Source organism: Cryptomeria japonica, chromosome 9 (assembly GCF_030272615.1).
Source record: "Cryptomeria japonica chromosome 9, Sugi_1.0, whole genome shotgun sequence".
Taxonomy (NCBI): domain Eukaryota; kingdom Viridiplantae; phylum Streptophyta; class Pinopsida; order Cupressales; family Cupressaceae; genus Cryptomeria; species Cryptomeria japonica.
The window spans coordinates 476,614,774-476,635,412 of NC_081413.1; the positions used below are offsets into that span (position 1 = coordinate 476,614,774).

General features: G+C 42.6%; 1 protein-coding gene across 4 annotated transcripts in view; it reads left to right on the forward strand.

Moving 5' to 3' along the window:
- The window catches only part of LOC131075971 (uncharacterized), a 169,684-nt gene that overhangs the window by 81,317 nt on the left and 67,728 nt on the right, over positions 1 to 20,639 (forward strand). For all 4 annotated transcript variants that reach the window (XM_058012976.2, XM_059211086.1, XM_058012975.2 and 1 more), the window contains one exon: positions 19,863 to 19,946. In XM_058012976.2, coding sequence (XP_057868959.2) covers positions 19,863 to 19,946 — 84 coding nt within the window. The remainder of the gene's footprint in view (positions 1 to 19,862; positions 19,947 to 20,639) is intronic.

Genomic DNA, 20,639 nt, shown 5'->3' on the forward strand with positions numbered 1-20,639 from the left:
TATTATCAAGTACGATATTAGAACTTCTACATCTATGGTATGTATTTGATAACTGAACTGAGCATGAAAGGGTCCAGATTAACCATGCGGAAAGAAAAGCAATCAGCTGTTCTCTAATGGTATGGACTGTAAAGATTCTATCAGATGCTTGATTAAAAACTGCTATGTAAAATAAATAGACATAATTGAAAGCTTTCTCAATTAAGTGAAGAAGGAGACTATGCACTCACAAGGAAACTTGAAAATAGTCTTAATTCATTGCATTAATTCCTGCAAATTTCTTCAGAGCTTTCGCAACAATCCAAGAACTTCTTACAAAAAAGAGGGAAAACTAGTCGCTTAAATAGGTTTCAAAAAGGATGAATGGCCTAGATTTAATCTAAATAAGTGGCCCAGATTCATCCATAAAGCATTGCTGCCCATACCCATAAATGGGAGGCAAATATCAACAACTACCCCAAAATGGGCAATAACTACCCAAAAAGGGATAATTACAACAATTTGGAACAAAACAAAAAAAGGTGCACAAAAAGTTTTACAATTTGTTGACTAAAAGTCAATTGTCACCCTTTTTGGACAAAAGTGGACTTTAAGATTTGGAGGAAAAAAAGCACTTTTGAGAAACTACTTTCTCTATTTCGACTTCACACTCTTTCTCTAGAAACTGGTCCTCGCCATGCAGGTATTCCTGCCATAGATCACGACCTATTGCTCGTTCCTCGCGAACGTATTCCTGGAATTTGATACACAACTGGAAGAGCAGATTGAATGGAGGCATGGGAGGGTGGCGAATTTTGTATTGCATGCCCTCAAGATACTGGTCTACGTGCTTTAAACTGTCCTTCCAGTTGGAGCGATTGCGCTCAAAGCATAATATGTCCGAATGGAACTGACCAACAAAACTCAAGTCCCCAGTGGAATAGGAAACCTTATCTGTCCCCAACCTTTCTTCCCAGTTCGGCCGGATTACACTGTCGGACAGGTCATTTATCCATCCTGAAACCATTGATCGGAGGATGGTCTTACCTAGTTCTTGCATGTTCCCCAGAATTACCTCACATGCGTCACTTTCTTTGTCAATAATTTCCTTGGCGTCGTTCTTCATGGTGATGGTCCAGTACCATTCTTTGAGAACACTGATGCCACGAGGATCTAGGATGTTAGACAATGTGGGAATTTGCGCATGTGTCCAAAAAAGAGCTCTCATGAGGGGAAGGGTAGAGGCTGCCACTTCGTGCATGTGAAGGGATTCCCTCTTTACCTCCAACAGCTTGACTAGAGTGAGCTCTCGATGGAGGGCCATTTCTTTCACCTCTTTAAGGATCTGTTCTCCCCTTTTCTTGATGTCTTGCATCCATTCCTTGACGGCCTTTTAGGTATCCCGAATTCCTTCGAATTCAGTCGTGGTCCTTTGTGCCAATGCCGTTAGGGGAATATGGGATTTGGAGGGATTGTGCAATGGCCGTAGGAGCTGATCGATGTATCCCTCGGCTTGCTTAGCACGGGCCCGATACATATCCTTTTCCGCTGTGATCTCTTCGAGCTGTCTGAGTATGTTTTGCACTGAATCCTTAAATTCTTCCTTTTCTTGCTCTTTGGTAGGTCGTCCGATGGGGACAGTCGTGATGCTATAATCTGCCAGTGTTATCTGATCTGCTGGCTTGTCTACGGGTGGGGTGGCAATATGAAGAGTGCGGTTCCTTTGCTCGTCTTTGGTCACTCTAGAATATGCCCTTGGTTTCTTCTTCCCTTTAGCTTTTGCTTGATCCATTCGCGAGAAGATATCCTCTAGATCGATGGGTGCTTTGGTGGTGGCCCTGCGCTGAGCTTTGGCAATCCGCCACTCTTGAGGCACTGTCTGGGTCAATGATAGGGTCAAGTCAGCATTCTGCTCTCCTACATTCTCAACCGACTGACCACAAATTCGTAGCTGCCTTGCCATCGGAGGAGTGAAAGAGGTAGGAAGCTCTTTGCTTGCAGCTGAGTTCTCCCCTATTTCACTGAACAACTATCTGACATCTTCTTGTGAAGGTTGCTCTTCAGTTCTCTCGGGCTCATGAGTTTCGTCTATCCTTTGTTCTCCCTCGACGGTGGAGTCGTCCTTGGCTGTATTGAGGAGTAGCAACTCGTGATGGCTCTGCTGGGTAGGTTCATGCACTTCGACCCCCTGGGTGGATGGGATTTCTCCTTCTTCTATTTGGTTACCCAATTCGGTCAACTTGAGGGCTCTTAGCTCAGTGTCCAGTACATCAGGCGCAGGAGGATCATTGGCCTCAAATGCATCGATGTCGCTCTGGGAAGGCGGAGCAGGTACGCAATCCAATTCTATGGCATCGTCGGACGAACTAGGATCTTTTGAAGATGAAGTGACTTCTGGCCTCTTTATAGGAATCTTCTCCCTTCTTGTTCTTTTGGACGTCCGAGTTCCTCTGCAAGCCTTAGCTTTCTTTCTTTTCTCTGGTTTCTCAGTTCTTTCCCGGGGTGCACTAGATGTTCCTTCGTCTTCGGAAGACGGAGAATCGAGACTGCCCATCAAATGGTAAGTGAACTGGACTCCCTCATGGATTAGCCTCTCGATCTGATGATGTAACCACTGATCTGTGTACCTTGCTGGGGCTACCATAACTGCTTCGAAATCTATGATTGGGTCCTGAGACCAATCAACGCCTGGCAAGAGGTGTCTTATTGCTTCGAATTCTCGGACCTGGAGGCAATTTCCTGAGTCCGTGAGCTGATCTGGGACCCGACGGTATTCAAAGAGTCGCATCTGCTGCACACTCAACCTAGAATATTCCCGTTGCCTGACCTCGTAGTCATCAGAGCAATTCTTCCAATAGTCTTCAACTGACTCCTTTGCTCTGTATCTTCGACCATAGGCCCTTTTTGCCAGATTATCATGATCGAAGTGTTTTCTTTGGAAATGGTCCTGTAGGCCATAAGAGGCCAACTCTGCAAGGGACTCCTTTGCTAGGGTAGGGGTCTTCAAATGGACATCATGGCTGCCTATGATCATAGGAAATGCGAATCCAGCTTGCTTGCTTTCTCGAAGTAAGATGCCGGCAGGGCGTGACTGCCTTGCCACCTCCATGAGGATTACTTTGTCGGTTGGATACCGTGGAAGTCGAAGGGGGGCACCATCGAAGCCAGCTATTCGGATGTAGGAAAACCTTGGGAACTGAATGAACCAGGCTCCATACCTCTGCACTAAAGTAGTAGCTTGCTCCGAGAGCCTTATGTGCAACCCTCCCTGCATTAGCCTAACCAGGCGCATCGTGAAGGCGTCATTGACGCGTTCATACTGACCAACCGCGTAAGCTGGGTTGTTCTTTTCCCTCTGAGCTATATCCTAGTAGTGCAGCTGTGGGTAACAATCATAGACTTTCACCTGATCGGGCCCATTCCCGATTTCACCTTTCATTATCAATCCTGGCAGTGGCTGGTTCTTTGCGAACATATAGACCAAATAGGAGGTCATGGTGAAGTACTTCTTCGTTTCGAGCTCAATCAGCTGAGTGTGGATGTTATCGCTTATGATCTGGGCCCAGTCAAACTTAGACTTTCCGGCGAAGACCTGCTCTGTAAAATAGAACATCCACTCTTCAAAGTAGCTGGACTTAGGAAGTCCCATGACTCGGCTGAGTAAGGTGACCATATCCCCATGTTCATTATGAAAATCACTCCTGGGGGTCTTTTTCACAATCCTGGTGCTCGAAGGCCTTTTCTCCTTGAAACCATTCCTCGTTAATTAGTGCTTTGCATCGGGCTGGATTCATATCATATGCCCCTTGTGCTTCGTCTATGGTTGTAGCTGTGGGATTATTTGGAAAGGGGATATCAAATGCATCACGAATAGCCTCAGGGGAGAAGTCGGCGATAGTCATATTCTCCAAAAGCACTAGTTTGGACTTTGGTTCGTAATGCCGAGCAGCCTCCACTACTAATTCACAGTTCTGGATTGCTGGAGGAAAACCTGCCGCTTGGGCGATGCCACTTTCCACCATCTGCCTAGGCCTGCCATATGCGTTGGGTGAGAAGACCCGATTCTTGAAGTCCTGAATATCAATATGGCCAAGGTCGGTATCACCAATGTTGTCCCAGACGCTCTGAACTTTCGACTCCCTCAATCCCCCCCTTTGATACTGGTACTTCATCTTTTCAACCTTATGCGGGATGTCTGATTTGGATGCTTGTGAGGTCTCGGCTGCAGCGGGCGTTTTTGATGATTCCACCGCCGATTTAGGCATCTATCCTTCACAGTCGGATGCGGATTACGAGGTAATACAGGAAAGGTAATGCAGGTTAGATAACAAAAAAAATGCTCCAGCAGGCCGGGATTAATTTAAAGTTTAGTCTGGACATGGAGCAATATTTCTAGCTAACAGCTTGATCAACTTTAACCACAGCATATTCATGAAGATTTTTTACTATGCATTTATACTTATCACTTCTGGATTTTGGATTAACTTTCAACAGAGACAGCATGAAAATTTTCCTAAGTTTGAAAAGAGGTGCAATTTTTGGCGAAGCCTTGAGAGTGGATTTCTAAATTTCGAGCGTTTGAACAATGTTTATGAGCAAAAGAGATGCAAATTTCAAGAATTCAAGCATTGCGATCAAATTTTACGATTTGCCCATTCGATTTAAACATATTTCAAATGATCATATGCAACAAAACGCACTTACCTGATGGGAGCGGATGGCGAAAGATTAGCCAACCTTGTCGCGTGAAATGAACGGACGCTCCTGCAAAGTTTGAATTCCAACGGTTATCTTTTTGTCTTAAATTTACGCGGTCGCTGGACAAAGAGAATTTATCATTTTAAATGGTTTCCTTCTTACCCTGGGTAATTGGTAATCTGAGCTTAGATGATCAGGAGGATTTAATGCAACACCTTACCTTCTTGTTTTCGGACTTTGGATGGTTTTCAAATTCTGAACTGCGTTTTCCTCCTTGCAAGTCTTGCAAATTTCGCGTCTTCTACTTCGCGATTTGCACACCTCTGGCGAATTTCGGAGGTTTGACCCACTTTGGTGAATTTCAGACCTTCCGTTTCCTCTTTTGCAAACTTGGAAACCTTGCGACCTCCACCTGCTGGGGGTCTTGGGCGCTTGGCGGGTTTCAGAGCACCGACACTGTTTTGGAGGTAAAACCTTGGACTTGAAAGATGATCTTGCAACTTTCGGAGCTGGGGTGCTCTTGCCGCTTTGGAGATATTCTCCGACTTCAACAGCTTCGCCAAAACTACGGATTCTTAACTTATTATTGATGGCTTCAGACTAACCTTGGACCTCAATGCGCTTCTGTATTTCGGAGCTTAGAGGTTTTCGGTATATTTGGTGATTTTAAGCTTTGGTGGCTTCAGGCTAACCTCGGAGAGTTTCTTGTGATAACTTCGGAGGATTTGAACGAATTTGCAAGCTGTGCGAACCTTTAAACTATGCCATTCCTTGCGACTTTCGCGACTTCAAGAGTCACGACGCCTTTATTTGTAAAAAACTTCGAAGCTGGGGGCGTTCTCGCATGCGTCCCTTTAAGTGTTTCGCGTTTTCTTCATTTGCTTTCTAGCGTCCAAATTTGAGGGTTTAGAGTTTTTTCGGAGCTGGAGGCGTTTTGGTGAATTTCGCGATGACCTCGGAGCTTGAATGGAGAAGCTCAGATTCCAAGCGCTATGTTGCCTTGAGCGTCCGAAGTGTATTTTGCCAATAAACTTCGGAGCACTTGACCCCTGTATTCGTCGCGATTTCGGAGCTGGAGGCGTTCTTTTAAATGTTTCGTGTTTTCCTCACTTTAATCCCAAGGGTCCGAAAAAAAAGAACTTAAGGGACCTAAACGCGCTTTCGGACCTAAACGCGCTTTCGCGACTTTTATTATCTCACATCTTTGAGCTAGGGTCCGAAAAAAAAAGAACTTAAAGGTTTTCGGAGGCTAAAACACTTTTTTCTTTTAAACTCGACGCCCTTTGCACTTTTCTAACTTTACTCCAGGTCCGAATTTGAGCGCTTTAGGCAATTTCGGACCTTGACGCACTTCTTTTCTTTGAAATTTGACCCAAGGTCCGAATTTGGAACTTAAGCGATTTTCGGGGCTAGGAGAGTCCTTGGAACATGTTGCACCATTTCTATTATTTAAAAAAAAACAAATCGCTCTGAGGTCCGAATTTGGACATTTCGCGTTTTAATCTTTTAATCCAATGGTCCGAGATTGGGCGTATTGAGGATTCTCGGATTTTGACATGCTTGGCGAGCTCTAAAAGAAACCTTGGATCTAGGGGACGACCTTGCAAACCTGATACATTATCCCATTTACCCCCCAGCGTCCGAAAATGGGAACTTGAGGCGACTTTCGGACCAAAACGTGCCTTTGACAGACTCCAGTTTCGCCCCAAGGTCCGAATTTGGAATTTAAAGTGATTTTTAGACCTAGAGCTACCTTTGCAACATTTAAAAGAACTTCTGCATTGTTTTCGGACCAAGTAGGGAGCATCAGATTTTGAAATTTTTGTCCCAGGTGTTAGGGTTTCAAGCAGATCCGAAGCAAATATGAACTAACAATTATATGCAGATTTAAATACAAAAGGTAAAGGAATAAAATAGGACACAGATAACACAGAGATTTAACGTGGTTCACCCAAAATGGGTTACGTCCACCATACACAGCCGTCCAATCTTTCTTATTATCCAGCAAAAATAGTACATCCACCTTACAATGCCTTAAGCATCCCAGCCGCTTATAACATGCATTTTTAGGGCAACAAACAAAGTCGGCCTTTTTAGGGTTTTATTACAATGTCGGTTTTTATCAACAAAAAACGGCAAATTTTTTTTTCTCTGGGGCTACCACCCCCAAACCCCTGTAGTGGGCTTCGCTCGCTTTGGGGGCTATTGCCCCCAAACCTCCGCTCGGGGCTTGGCCTGGCCCCGAACCCCGGCAAGGATACGTGCTGAGTGTACAGTTTTTTGCTAATCAGTTACCACATATCAACAATCTCCCACTTGGAGACTGATCAGGCTCCACACCAAACAATCTCCCACTTGGAGACTCAAACTACACGACACCACTGTACATGCAACATCCGCTAGATAAAACACTAGGACTCGACTGGTATACATTCCACAATTATCAATCAAGAAGACCAACAGAAACTGATGAAGAAATCAGCTTCTCCTGTGGAACTGCCTTCGTGAACATATCAGCAGGATTCTCACTTGTGTGAATCTTCTCAAGCTGTAACTGACCCTCCTCCAAAACAGTCCGGATGAAGTGGTACCTGAGCTGAATGTGCTTTGTCCTTGAATGAAAAGCAAAGTTCTTCGCAAGATGAATGGCACTCTGGCTATCAGTATACAATGGGCGATCCTCCTGTATCTGACCCAATTCCTCCAGAAAACATTGTAACCAAATCATCTCCTTGCTGGCTTCTGTAGCAGCAACATACTCAGCTTCAGTGGTTGAAAGTGCAACAACCTTTTGCAGCCTAGAAATCCAACTGATTGCAGTTCCCCCGATAGTAAAAACATACCCTGTAGTACTCCTCCGTGAATCAATATCACCCGCCAAATCAGAGTCAACAAATCCACTCAAAACAGCATTAGATCCTTTGAAACATAATGCCTTCGTAGTAGTTCCTTTCAAATACCGAAGAATCCATTTCACAACATTCCAATGCTCCAGACCCGGATTACTCATAAACCTGCTCACAACTCCCACTACATGTGCAATATCTGGCCTTGTGCATACCATTGCATACATCAGATTGCCAACAGTTGATGACTACGGGATGTTAGACATTTTATTAACCTCTTCCTGTGCCTTTGGGCACATCTCCTTAGTTAATTTGAAATGACTAGCCAAAGGTGTACTAACTGCTTTTGCATCTTGCATGTTAAATCTTTTCAACACCTTCTTTATATACTCACTTTGGGACAAATTCAAGGTTCTATTTTTCCTGTCCCGTGTAATCCTCATACCCAGAATTTACTTAGCTGCACCCAAATCCTTCATAGCAAATGACCTGGCTAATTTCTGTTTAAGATCATTTATATGTTGCATGTTAGACCCAGCAACAAGCATGTCATCAACATTAAGCAACAGGATAATATAACTGCCATTATCAGATCTCTTAAAATATACACAATGATCAGAATGACATCTATGATAACCGTGTTCAGCCATGAAACTATCAAATTTTAAATACCATTGTCGGGGTGCTTGCTTTAGGCCATACAGACTTTTCTTCAACCTGCACACCAAGTTCTCCTTACCTTTGACCTCATATCCCTGTGGTTGCAACATGTAAATTTCTTCCTCTAAATCTCCATGGAGAAAAGCTGTTTTCACATCTAATTGTTCAAGATGTAAATCATCTGCAGCCACAAGACTAAGTACAGTTCTAATTGAAGTCATTTTTATAATTGGAGAAAATATTTCATAATAATCTATACCCTTTTTCTGTGCAAAACCTTTTACCACAAGTCTGGCCTTATATCTTTTCTGACCTCCTTCCTCCTCCTTCAACCAATAAACCCATTTGTTAGGCAAGGCTCTTTTTTCTGCAGGTAAAGGGATTAAGTCCCAAGTCTTATTTTTCATCAAGGAGTCCATCTCCTCTTTCATGCCTAGCTCCCACTGTTGTTTGGCATCCACCTGCATTGCTTCTTCATATTCTTCTGGTTCACCAGAATCAGTTAATAATATAGAATACAAAGAAGGAGAAAATCTTTCAGGGGGTCTACTTGACCTCGTAGAACGTCTAACACTTGCAGGAGTTTGTGGGACATTCTGTTGTTGCTGAGCATCAGGTACTTGTGGCATTTCATTTTTCAGGAATCTCATCCAACACCACATATTCTTGCTTGTCCTGTTCATGCTTCTTTTCCTGCATCTGTTCTTTATACATAACCTTCTCATTGAATATAACATCTCTACTTCTAGTTATTTTCTTATTTTCAAAATCCCATAACCGATAACCATATTCATCTATCCCATATCCAATGAAGGTACATTTCTGAGATTTAGCATCAAGCTTGGTTCTGTTTCTTTATCAACATGGACAAAAGCTTCACAACCAAAGGTTTTCAGAAAAGAATAATTTACCTTTTTACCAGTCCATGCCTCCTCTGGAATACCACCATTCAAAGGGGTTGAAGGTCCTCTATTTATCAAATAGACAGCAGTATGTACAACATCTGCCAAAAAATGTAAGGGCAATCCAGCATGCAATCTCATGCTCCTCGCGCGTTCCATGATAGTCCTATTCATTCTCTCCGACACACCATTTTCCTGTGGAGTTCCTGGAACTGTCTTTTGCTTTCTAATCCCATTTAAGGAGCAGTAATCTTCAAATGCTTTGCTGCAATACTCACCTCCATTATCCGATCTGAGACACTTCAACCTTTTTCCCGTCTCATTCTCAACCAAAGCTTTCCATTTCTTAAAAAGTTTCAAAAACATCTGATTTTTGCTTTAAGAAATATACCCATGTTTTTCTGGTTGAGTCATCAATAAAAATAACATAATAACAAGAGCCACCAAGAGATGATACCTAAGCCGGTCCCCATACATCTGAATGCACAAGCTCTAACTTCTCACTTTTCTTCTCTTTCCCAACCTTGAGAAATCTGACTCTTTTCTGTTTGCTATAAACACAGTTTTCACATAACTCTAAATCAATCTTCTTTAGACCTGGCAATAGATTTTTGGAGTGAAGGATTTTCATCCCTTTCTCACTCATGTGCCCAAGCCTATGGTGCCACATTATCGAATCTGTTCTTGCAACATCTATTGTTGATGTCCCTACAGTAACTTTATCTGTAGCAGCTAAGGTAGAGTAAGTGGTACCAGTACACAAATATAATGTGCCTACCTTCACACCTTTAGCTACTACTAATGATCCTTTACTGACCTTCCAGATACTGTCTGAGAAGGTAACTATGCAACCTTCACTACCTAGTTGCCTTGCAGAAATTAAATTTCTTCTTAAGTTAGGAACATGTCTTACCTCCTGCAGAAACCAGTCATTACCATTCTGCAACTTGATCTTTATCTTTCCTTTTCCAAAAATTTGACAGGGCTCATCATCACCCAAATATACCTGTCCAAAATCACCTTGAACATAATCTAGAAAATATTTTCTATGGGGTGTAGCATGAAATGAAGCCCCAAAATCTATTACCCAGGAATCATTAACATTATCCAAACATAAGATTAAAGCATCTTGTAAAGTATTACTTACAATATTAACTTCCTTACTGTCATTTTCATTTTTGTCTCCTTTGTTTTTCTGAGACCAACAGTCTTTCTTTAGATGACCAGGCTTTCCGCAGTACCAGCAATCTTTCTTTCCTCTAGATTGAGAGCGTCCTTTCTTTGACTTCCCTCGTGACTTCTCATTCCAAGGGCCTTTTCCTCTTTCCTTTGATCTTCCTCTGTTCTCCACATTCAAAACACTACCCGATGATGTTGGAGTCTCACCTGTGCTTTTCCTTCGCATTTCCTCGCTTAGGATAACACCAACAATATCATCAAATACCAAAGTATTTTAACCAGAGACAGAGTTACTTACAGCCATAACCAAGCTATTCCAGCTTTCTGGCAAAGAACATAAAACCAAGAGAGCCCTAACCTCCTCTGCAAAGGTAATTTTTACCGAAGACAATTGACTGGTAATTGTATTAAATTCATATAAGTGCTCCGCTACAGATCCTCCCTCACTCATTTTTAAATTAAACACACGCTTCATAAGAAATACCTTATTCGAAGTCGAGGGTTTCTAATACAACTTAGCAAATGTCGCCATCAAATCTACACTTGTTTTTGCTTCTGTTATATTGAAAGCTACAGACGGTGCAAGGCACAAGCGAATGGATCCTAGTTCCTTTCTATCTAAAATGTCCCACTCTTCATCTGACATTGTGGTTGCTTTCTTTGCCTTCCCTTGCAATGGTCGCCACAAATCTTTTTGATATAGGTAATCCTCCATCTGCATTTTCCATAACTGATAATTCTGGCCGTTAAACTTTTCGACCTTGAATTTGGAATCCTCCATTGCTCCCACTCAAATCTGAAAGTCCTGCCAATTTACAGAAAACCTTGCTCTGATACCAATTGTTAGGGTTTCAAGCAGATCCGAAGCAAATATGAACTAACAATTATATGCAGATTTAAATACAAAAGGTAAAGGAATAAAATAGGACACAGATAACACAAAGATTTAACGTGGTTCACCCAAAATGGGTTACGTCCACCATACACAGCCGTGCAATCTTTCTTATTATCCAGCAAAAATAGTACATCCACCTTACAATGCCTTAAGCATCCCAGCCGCTTATAACATGCATTTTTAGGGCAACAAACAAAGTCGACCTTTTTAGGGTTTTATTACAATGTCAGTTTTTATCAACAAAAAATGGCAAAATTTTTTTTTTCGGGGGCTTCGCCCGCTTTGGGGGCTGCCGCCCCCAAACCCCCGCAGCGGGCTTCGCCCGCTTTGGGGGTTGCCGCCCCCAAACCCTTGCTCGGGGCCCGGCCCGACCCTGAACCCCGGCAAGGATACGTGCTGAGTGTACAATACTTTGCTAATTAGTCTCCACATATCAACAATCTCCCACTTGGAGACCGATCAGGCTCCACACCAAACACCAGGGTCTAAAATTCAATCCCCTGGGCGATTTTGGTAAGATTAGCTTAGTGAAATTCTGACCCCCTTCGGGCCTCTGGATCCGAAATCTGCCCTTTAGACAATTTTGAAAACTTGCACGAAATGTCGAACCTCCTACTAGCCTTTTGCCAGGTTCCACAAATCTGGATTTAGGAGGCATCAGAATACTAAGGCACTTGGCCGAGCAATTCGATCTTTCATCAGTAGGCGAAAATCATCTCTCGTTCAAACCTTACAAAGATCGAGTGACAAACCTTATACAATCGGCCTCATAGCTCTGGTGCGAAAAAGGTCGACTTTGGTCTTCGTGCGACCCTTAGGCGCACTGCTCTTGCTTGGCGGGCTCCGCCAATTCCTACCACCTTACGCCTATCTAAGGCGATTCTCAAAACTTCGAACAAAGCTCTTGGTGTTCATGCCCGAGAGCTAGACTAGTCAGGAGGACTCATCGGCTCATTACTTCAACGTCAATCAGTTTACGGATCGGTCATGAACTCTCTCGAAGAGACGCGAGAAACTCTGCTCGGAACCTAGCAGGACAACGACAAAAAGCTCAAAACGGGAAGGGGGACCCTGTCGGCGACAGGGAGCGTGTGCAACGCACAACATGAAGGTGTCTGCATTATAGGACAAGGATGCCTTTGCCCGAATGTTGGAATGGCCACCCTAGGGAGGACTCTCGTCGTCACCCCAGACGAGGAAAGTGGTGTCAATTCCTCGTCCACGTGCAGGAATGCTGGTGTGAATAACAACTGCCCTGCCCGAACCCCCTCTCCTGGAGGTTGTGCCACACCCCTTGCTGGTAGCCCGCGGGTTCCACGTGGTACCTGGCCAAAAGACACTGCGCAACTGCCCTCCACTGCACTAGGGGTCCTTGTCGCCACCTCTACTTCGGCTAGCTTCGAGAGTCGGAAAGTAGTGTCCCCTCCGGAACACCTCGATGTCTCCTCGGACTCCACACTCTCGTATGCACTACTCTCTGCCTATCCTGAATCGGTGTCATTGGCCGACACCACCACCGGAACCTGCCTTCTTCGCTTCCTACTGGTTTGACCCTCTCCACTAGCCATGAGTGCGTCCAACTCTGTCCAATAGAAAATAGCTGGCTGCAAGGAATCAATGCAGTCTTGTGGTCGCCACCCTCTTAGATTGGCAGGTACTTGTACTCGTACGGAGTCCAAAAACAACCCGATGGCATGGTATGGCATGTAAAAAACTTTGTGCTTCAGCATCAGGAAATCGTGGGCTCTATCCGATAACAAACTTGCCCAATCATATACCGTACCTTTCTTCAGGCCCTGCATCAGTGCAATCATAGATACCGCTGCATCTGACGCCCTACTTGCGCTATTTAGTCGACTCTGCAGCAAATCTAGCAAGCACTGCTAGATGCTAGGTTTCAGGAATCGTGGGCTCATAAAGAGAATCGGTCTCATCTTCTGAACATCCTTGGATTTCCAGGACGCCTTCGTCATCCGGTTCCTTTCCGTACTTTCCTTCGTCAACTCCACCCTCGCCGTTCGATTCCGATTTTGATGTGAGTTCTTCAGTCACGAGTTGTGTTTTCAGGTCGATAATAAATTTTTGCCCGACTTTCTCCATGGACAATGTGTTACGCTTCTAGTTGTGGTTCACTCTGGCCGCCACCAACCACCGTCTGCCAAGAATGGCGTCGTATCCTTTCTTTGCGACCGGAATCACCACGAAGTCGAGGACAAATGGTTGTGTCCCAATGGTCACTTGTTGCGCCATGAGCATTCCAAGAGGTTTGATACCATGTTGATCTGCTCCCAGTAAGTTGAAGGTTGACGGCCACAGTGTCGGCTTGCCAAGCTTCTTCCAGGTTTCTTCTGGAAGCACATTCACTCCTGACTTGCTGTCGACAATGGTGTCAGTCAAAATGGTGCCAAGTATTCCCATTTCTACCACCGCTGGGTGCTGACCACTGCATGGTGTTAGGACCAATGGGTCTGTTGATGTTCTGCCAGGAACATCCGTATTCCGGGTCACCTGACTTTGCGGAGTTACTTGCACCGTACGTAGGAGTGCCGTACGTAATTGCGGCATCGTTTCCAGGAGGTCCTTCATCTTCACAGGTACTTCAATCTATAGCATTTGATTTAGGATATTTTCCTCAGCCTTAGAGCGGGAAGTACTTGCCGCTTCTTGAGTGTTCCCCTATGCGAACATTTCCTTCACCACTTCAGCCTTCGCCCCCAGCGCACGTTGCTTCTCCGTGCGAGGGTCCGGGTATGTGGCCTTCTTTGCCTGTGACCATGTGATTGCCAATACCCGTTCCTCCATCCTGTCAATGTTGAGCAGGTCCACTCCAGACTATGGGCAAGTTCCATCATCATGGTCTCCAGGCCCACACCATTTGCATAGTTTTTGTGGAGTTTCTTCTGAGGTGCATTCCCTGGCAAAGTGGCCCCATTGATTGCAAGCTCGGAACTGGATCATTGGCCGTCCCTTCGCATCATATTGGATTCGACTCCTATTATTATTGTTATTATTGGTCTTCCCCCCTCGCCGGTTGTTCCGGTGTCCGCCAGATGATGCATTATTGTTGGCGGTTTGCGAAGTCCTGGCGGCCGGCTGCTCTTGCGTGAAGAGCACTTGTTGGCTTCTGGTTTTCATATTGTAGGGACATTCCTTTGTCAAATGTCCGACAATCTGACAAATGTCGCAGAAAACCTTCTTGGGGCAGGAGCCCTTGGTGTGTCCGTCACTCCTACAGTCCGTACACCACATGTTGTTTTCTTTAGTCTTACTTGTACTCCCCTTCATGGCTTTGAATTCTTTCAGCATTCGTTCCATACCCTTTTGGAGGGCATGCACCTTTTTACTCGATTCGCAACCGCTACTGCTTTCCCCGTCAGAGTCTTCATCATTGTCGGATGAGTATTTATTACTTTTCTGCTTCTTTGACGTTGTGTTCGCTTTCGAGGTCCATCGCCCTATTATAGGCGTCATCATATGACATCGGGGGTACAATTTTCATCTTCTTCCGTAGGGAGGATTTCAATCCTTCAACGAACCATCGTTTCTTCAATCCATTTGCGGGTTGGCTTCCCATTTTACCCAACAATTCTTTCAGCCTCCGGCTGTATGCTCGTACTGTCTCCTTGGTACCTTGTTTGGTACTGTATATCTTAGCTACGATTTCATTGTCATCACGGAGCAACTGAAACTCCTCGAATTCCTTCTGTAGATTGGCCCATGTGGCCACTTTTTGCTTGTCAACATCGGAGTACCAATCTATGGCAACTCCGCGTAATGTGGCTGGGAACTGTTGTACCCAGTCATCCTGGTCTGTCACTCCGTTGGTGGACCAAATAGTTTCACATGTACGACAGTGCCGTACGGGGTCTTCCTTGCCGTCCCCTTGAACTTTGGCAATTTTTGTTTACTTGCCATCCCACCGCTGGGTCTCGCTCCTCCGATGCCTTGTGGGCTTGTACCTGGTGATCCTTCGCCTTCGCCTCCTGCACCTGACCCTCCACTCGTGGGTGCTCCGGAGAAGGTTGCTGACCTCGAACCGAACAAATTGCCTCTCGTACGGTACCCTTGTGCTCCCCCGGCACCTTCAGCCGTACCGTCAACTTCGGTTGTCTCCCTCCTGTTGGTTGTCTCCCTCCGGTTGTCCTCCGAAATGGACAAGTTCTTTAGTAGGTCTCTGGTAGTGTCGATCAGGTTTAGACTTCGCCTTGTTTGTTCCACCAACTTTTCGTGACTTCTTACCCTACGGTGGTATTCTGGCGAACTGTAGAGTTCTCCTTTGGCACCCTCCGTGACTTCTTCTAGGTTCCCTTCGGGCAACCCTACGACAGTGTAGAGAGTGTAATTCTCTCCGTCTATCTCTGCCTCCACAACCTCCGTGACACCTCCTGGGTTCCCTTTGAGCAACCCCTCGGTTGCTCGTCCGTCGACAAGCTGTCTTAGCCTACGCCTTCGTTCTATCTGTTGTCTGAGATTCAACGCTCTTTGTGCCACTTCCCATTCGTCACTTTGTATCTTTTTATTTTTGTCCTTATTTAGTATATTGGGCATAAATCACTTCCGTACACAGCAAGCACACACCATGTACACAGAAAAAACTTTTATTACTTCATCCCTCATACATAATGTATGTCACTGACATACTCATTACAATGGGGGTGTTCTTATTTATTCTCTCTCCGTCATAGTTAATGTATTGCGCTCATCTTCTTGGCGCTCCCTAAATTCCCGTAGAATTTGCTGCCATCAGTTCTCTCGGTAGATGTCTTCCCTTCGGTTCTAGAGAGCCAAAAATCCTTGTGCCAAAAGATTAGGCAGTTCGCTCATCAACCGATTCACAACGGGGCTTACTCCGGGCGAACCTCACATAGCATCTTCTGGGACATCTTGGGCAGTGGCTTCCCTCCGTACGTGTGTTTCGATTGCCGCTTGTAGGATGCAGTAGAAATCCTTCTTGAGTGTCTTTTCCCCCTCGAACAATTCTTCGGGTTCTCTGTTAGGGTCACTCGTTCCTTCTGGTAATGGTTGTCCCATTATCCGTGTGCCATGTAGTACGTCCTTTTCCCCGTTGCTCCCAGGTTTTTACGTCGGCAACGGCGCCAAATGTTTTCCCCGTAGGGTGTCAGGTTAAGACATTGCATAAATGACAAAAGTACACAGAATATATGGAACTCACAAGTGTTCTATTGATTCATAATAAGCCAGTACATACAATGATAGCAATATGTTCGACTACAATAGCATGTCCAAAGACTGGAAACAGATACAATATAAAGGAGTCTGGTCAGTTACCTGATATCAACTGCCGACAACCGACGGGTTAATTGCCGATGCTAACACAATTTACCTTAATGCTTAATTACCTGACAACATGTTCTACACTAGAGGAAGAAGAAATAATTCAAATTATATAAATCTGGGCAAAAACTAAGGAATAAAAGATTTAAGAAGAAGCAATTCAGATCCTTAGTTTAGAGCAGCAACTCAGAAATTAAATTCAGAACAGCAGGAAACAGATCAATCAAGCATCAATCTCTAATTCAATTCATCAATTCAGGGCAGAATTCCAGAAATTCACTTAGTGGTACATATAATTTCAGAAATTCATTCAAGACTTGTTCCTGAGAACACTCAAATATTATTCAAGGGATTGATTGTCAATCTATTAAGAAATATTATTTAGCAATAGTCTAGCAAATATACTAAGTCATCAATTTTGAATTCTAGTTAGTACTTGTGACGTAGATGGGTTTTGGGCCCACAGGGTGGGCTAAGGTTTAGAAGGACAGGATCTTTTCCTACCATTTGGCGAGCTAGGGATGGGGTCCTTGGTATTGTCACTGGATGGGGTCTAGTCTCACCGGGTGAGCTAGGGTTTGGAGGGATGAGGTCTTTTCTCCTACCTTTGATAAACTAGGGATGGGGTTCTTGGTTTCGTCACTGTTGAGTTAGGGATGGGGTCTTTTAGCTCAGCAGATTTGCAAGTTATTTACGGCGAATCCGTGATTTGATCAACTTGGGTTATTGTATGTGATGTATTAACTTGAATATATTTATATAGATTGCAATCCTTGATAAAATTATTATATCTTGAGTGAATTCTATTATTTTAAAGAAAATCCCAAAAAGGGGACATTACATACTAACGGTCTAACCCATGGTACCACCACTCATGAACTTCTCTATCCAGATGAAGTGTGGTGTACTTAATAGCTTTTGTCTCTATCATGAGGTCAAGCTGGAAGTATGTATATAATTTTTGTACTTACAAATGTACAATACACTTGCTAGAACCATCAAAGGTAGGAATGGTCAATTTGTTAGCTCTTTGTTGCAACTCCATGTTAGGCCCTTGTCCTCTATCTCCTTTGGGTCTATTTTTGTACTTTAACTTTGCAAAAATATGCTAAGAACAAGGTTGCATGAAATTCATTACCCAATGATTGATACTCCCTCAAATAATCTGCCCAACCTTCACCACCTTCCTACTGTCTTGCTTGTTCTCTTGGCCGTGATGCTAAGAATTCAAGCATTAAAGGGCTAAGAGTTGTTCTATTGTCCGTCTTGGAGTTGTTGACTGGAATATTAGTGTTACTTCCCTCTCCATGGTTGTCATTGTTTCCATTATTGTCATTGTTGCCATTATTACTATTGTTCCCTTGATCACCCTGATTTTTGTTATTGTTATTAATTGTTTGCATCATTTGTGTCATTAACTGAACCAACTGTTGTTGCCCTCTAGCCAAGCCGTTTAAAATCTTTATAACATTGGGGTTTTGCTTTTCAATTCTATCACCCATACTTCTTCTTTGGAATATGAACTAAGATGATGTTGTCTTCTTCTGTAGGTGATGGAATTTATATCTTTAGGATTCATAAATTATTTTCAATCATTTACATTTCACATAACCCTCCAGGGTGGCAAGATCACTTGCTTTGATACCACTGTAAAAACCTGTGCCAATTTTCTATATCAAAATTTCTACTTTTTCTCAATGTTTAAATGTTAGGCATTTTGTCAAACAGTTTATGTTCTGCTGGCTTGATTTGATATTTTTGCACTATGTTTGTTTGACTGGCATATGCTCATTGTCCAACACTTTGAAACAAAATTTCATCACATTTTCAACATAATTATATAACAAGGCATTTTGCTAAACAGTTATCCTCGTTGAATTAAATGACTGTGCAAGCAATAGCAAAAAAAAATGAGCTGTTTACAACTGGCAAGTACAGGGATATTCTGCAATAATTATTTCTGATCTCTAGATTAGTTGATAATGAGCTCTCCAATGTGCACTTTCCTTGCAGACACACTCCAATCTCCATGCTGACTTGTGACTGAAACTAAGGTTTGCACCAGCAATATGGAACCTCTAGAGATCCCCACAAACCCCCAAACCGAACTATGACTTGATGAAGTGCTCACACCACCTTGCTGAAATTGGTCGACCTGCCATAAGGGACCCCTTAAAACTACTTCAACACTAGGTGTTAGAATGCCAAACAGACCCCAGCCTGCAAAGAATATGTAAACACCACCCTATCACTGATTTTGAGTGCACAAAAACTATTGACCTGCTTCCTTTTTTCACATGTCCAGGCTGCTATAGCAATGTCAGCCAGAAAAGAATATAACAATTGCTCCAATCCACTAAAGAGTCCATCGCCTAGCAATACGTATCATCCTTCAACCCATGGCATCCACATTCATTTCCTGACAACTCTTTCAATCCTTCCCAATATTCAGATAATTTGTCTTGCAAGACTCACAAATTAAATCTTCAATTGTTAAATCTCTGCATGAAACCTGTGTGATTTCACCTGCAATCAGCTAGGGTAGATATCTCACTAAAGAAACTGATTCCTTTAAGTTTTTCATCCTAGGGTTTGCTCCAACAAGAAGCTCAAACTCCATAAGAGAGAAAAATAAACAAGCATATCCAAATGAGCTTTCAAATCCTCTTTTTGTATCCCAAGGAACATTCCCAAAGGACCTTTTAATTTCCCGCTTAAAATATTTCATTAAAGCATTTTTTTATAAAGCGACATTCAATATTTTCCCTTTTAAGTCATTTATGTCATTTTATAAAATTAATTAAAGTAAAGTCATCCGTAAAATATGCTTTATTGGACAATTTATTTAATTAATTAATTTATTCCTTCATATAGTTTGAGATTAGCCTATGGGAATTAAATAGGCTAAATGGGTCATATCTGGCTACTCAGAAGGGGACATCACATGAAATATTTTTAGAAAGTTTCTTTAACATGCATATCATTAATTCTTTTCATCAATTGCATTTTGGCATTTTGCATGTGTAGAAAGTGCCCTTCCTTTGTTAAATCATACAATTGTCAAGATTTTCACAATATATTCTTTATTCTTTCACAGAGCATATTAGCTTAGCAAAAGTTTTAAAAAATAAACTCTTTTCTATAGTTCCGACAGCCATGTTGGCTATCAATTGAGTGTTCCTTTCTCACAAAATATAAAATTGGAGAACTTCAATATTGTCTTTCTTATGATAGCGGTTAAGTGTATTACCGCTTTCCTTCTACTAACTATGTTGTTATGACAGAAAAGATCTAAGTAGTTTCTCCAATAATGTAGTGATACTTTTGAGAATTCAGAGGTTGGCCTGGGATATGTTGGAAGATTTTGGCATGGATACAGTGTTCCTAATTCTATTGTTTTTTCATCAGAGTGCAGCAAGATGGAAAAGCCTTACTGTTGATGATGCACTAAAGAATTTTGAAGTACATGCTCTGAGATCTGCATTTCAAATGGTATGACTGAAATTTGTGCAAATTGATCATGTATATAATATGATAATAGTTAATTATCACCTTTATTTCATGCTAGCTGTCCGTATTTACCTAGTAAATATATAAATATAGATATAATGAAGTATGTTTTATTTATCTGTTTCACAATTTAGTTATAAACTAGGATTGCCTGATCGAGAACTAATTTTTAAGCTAGTACATATTAGTTCAGCATGCTTTCTTGTTACCTACCTACAAGCAAATTTAAATGTTCTTTAGGAAAAACAAGAGCAATTACAAATTATTACCATAGTGTTGAAGAAAAAGAGCTAAAATATTTAACTGAATCTTTTCAAAAACTTTATTTTCAAGTTCTTTTATCATTCAGTTATTTAATAATCAATTTCATTTTATTCTAACTCATTTCTCTTGTTCTTTGTCACAGCTTCTTTCTCTTTCTCCAACTTTTCTAATAGCCCATTTATTTGTCTAAAACTCATGTTTTTCTGTCTCACTATTTTTTAATCTTCAAACTTCTTTCTTTCTTCTCATAATTTGTGTTTTCTAGCTGATTAATTTTTTATTCATTCAAAGGTTTAGCGCCTTTCAAATTATTTTGATGAGTAAGAGATAAAAAAATAACCTCTAACCAGGTTCCTTCATAGATTTTAAAACTTAGTCAACAAATGACCATTGTCTCAACCTAATGGATAG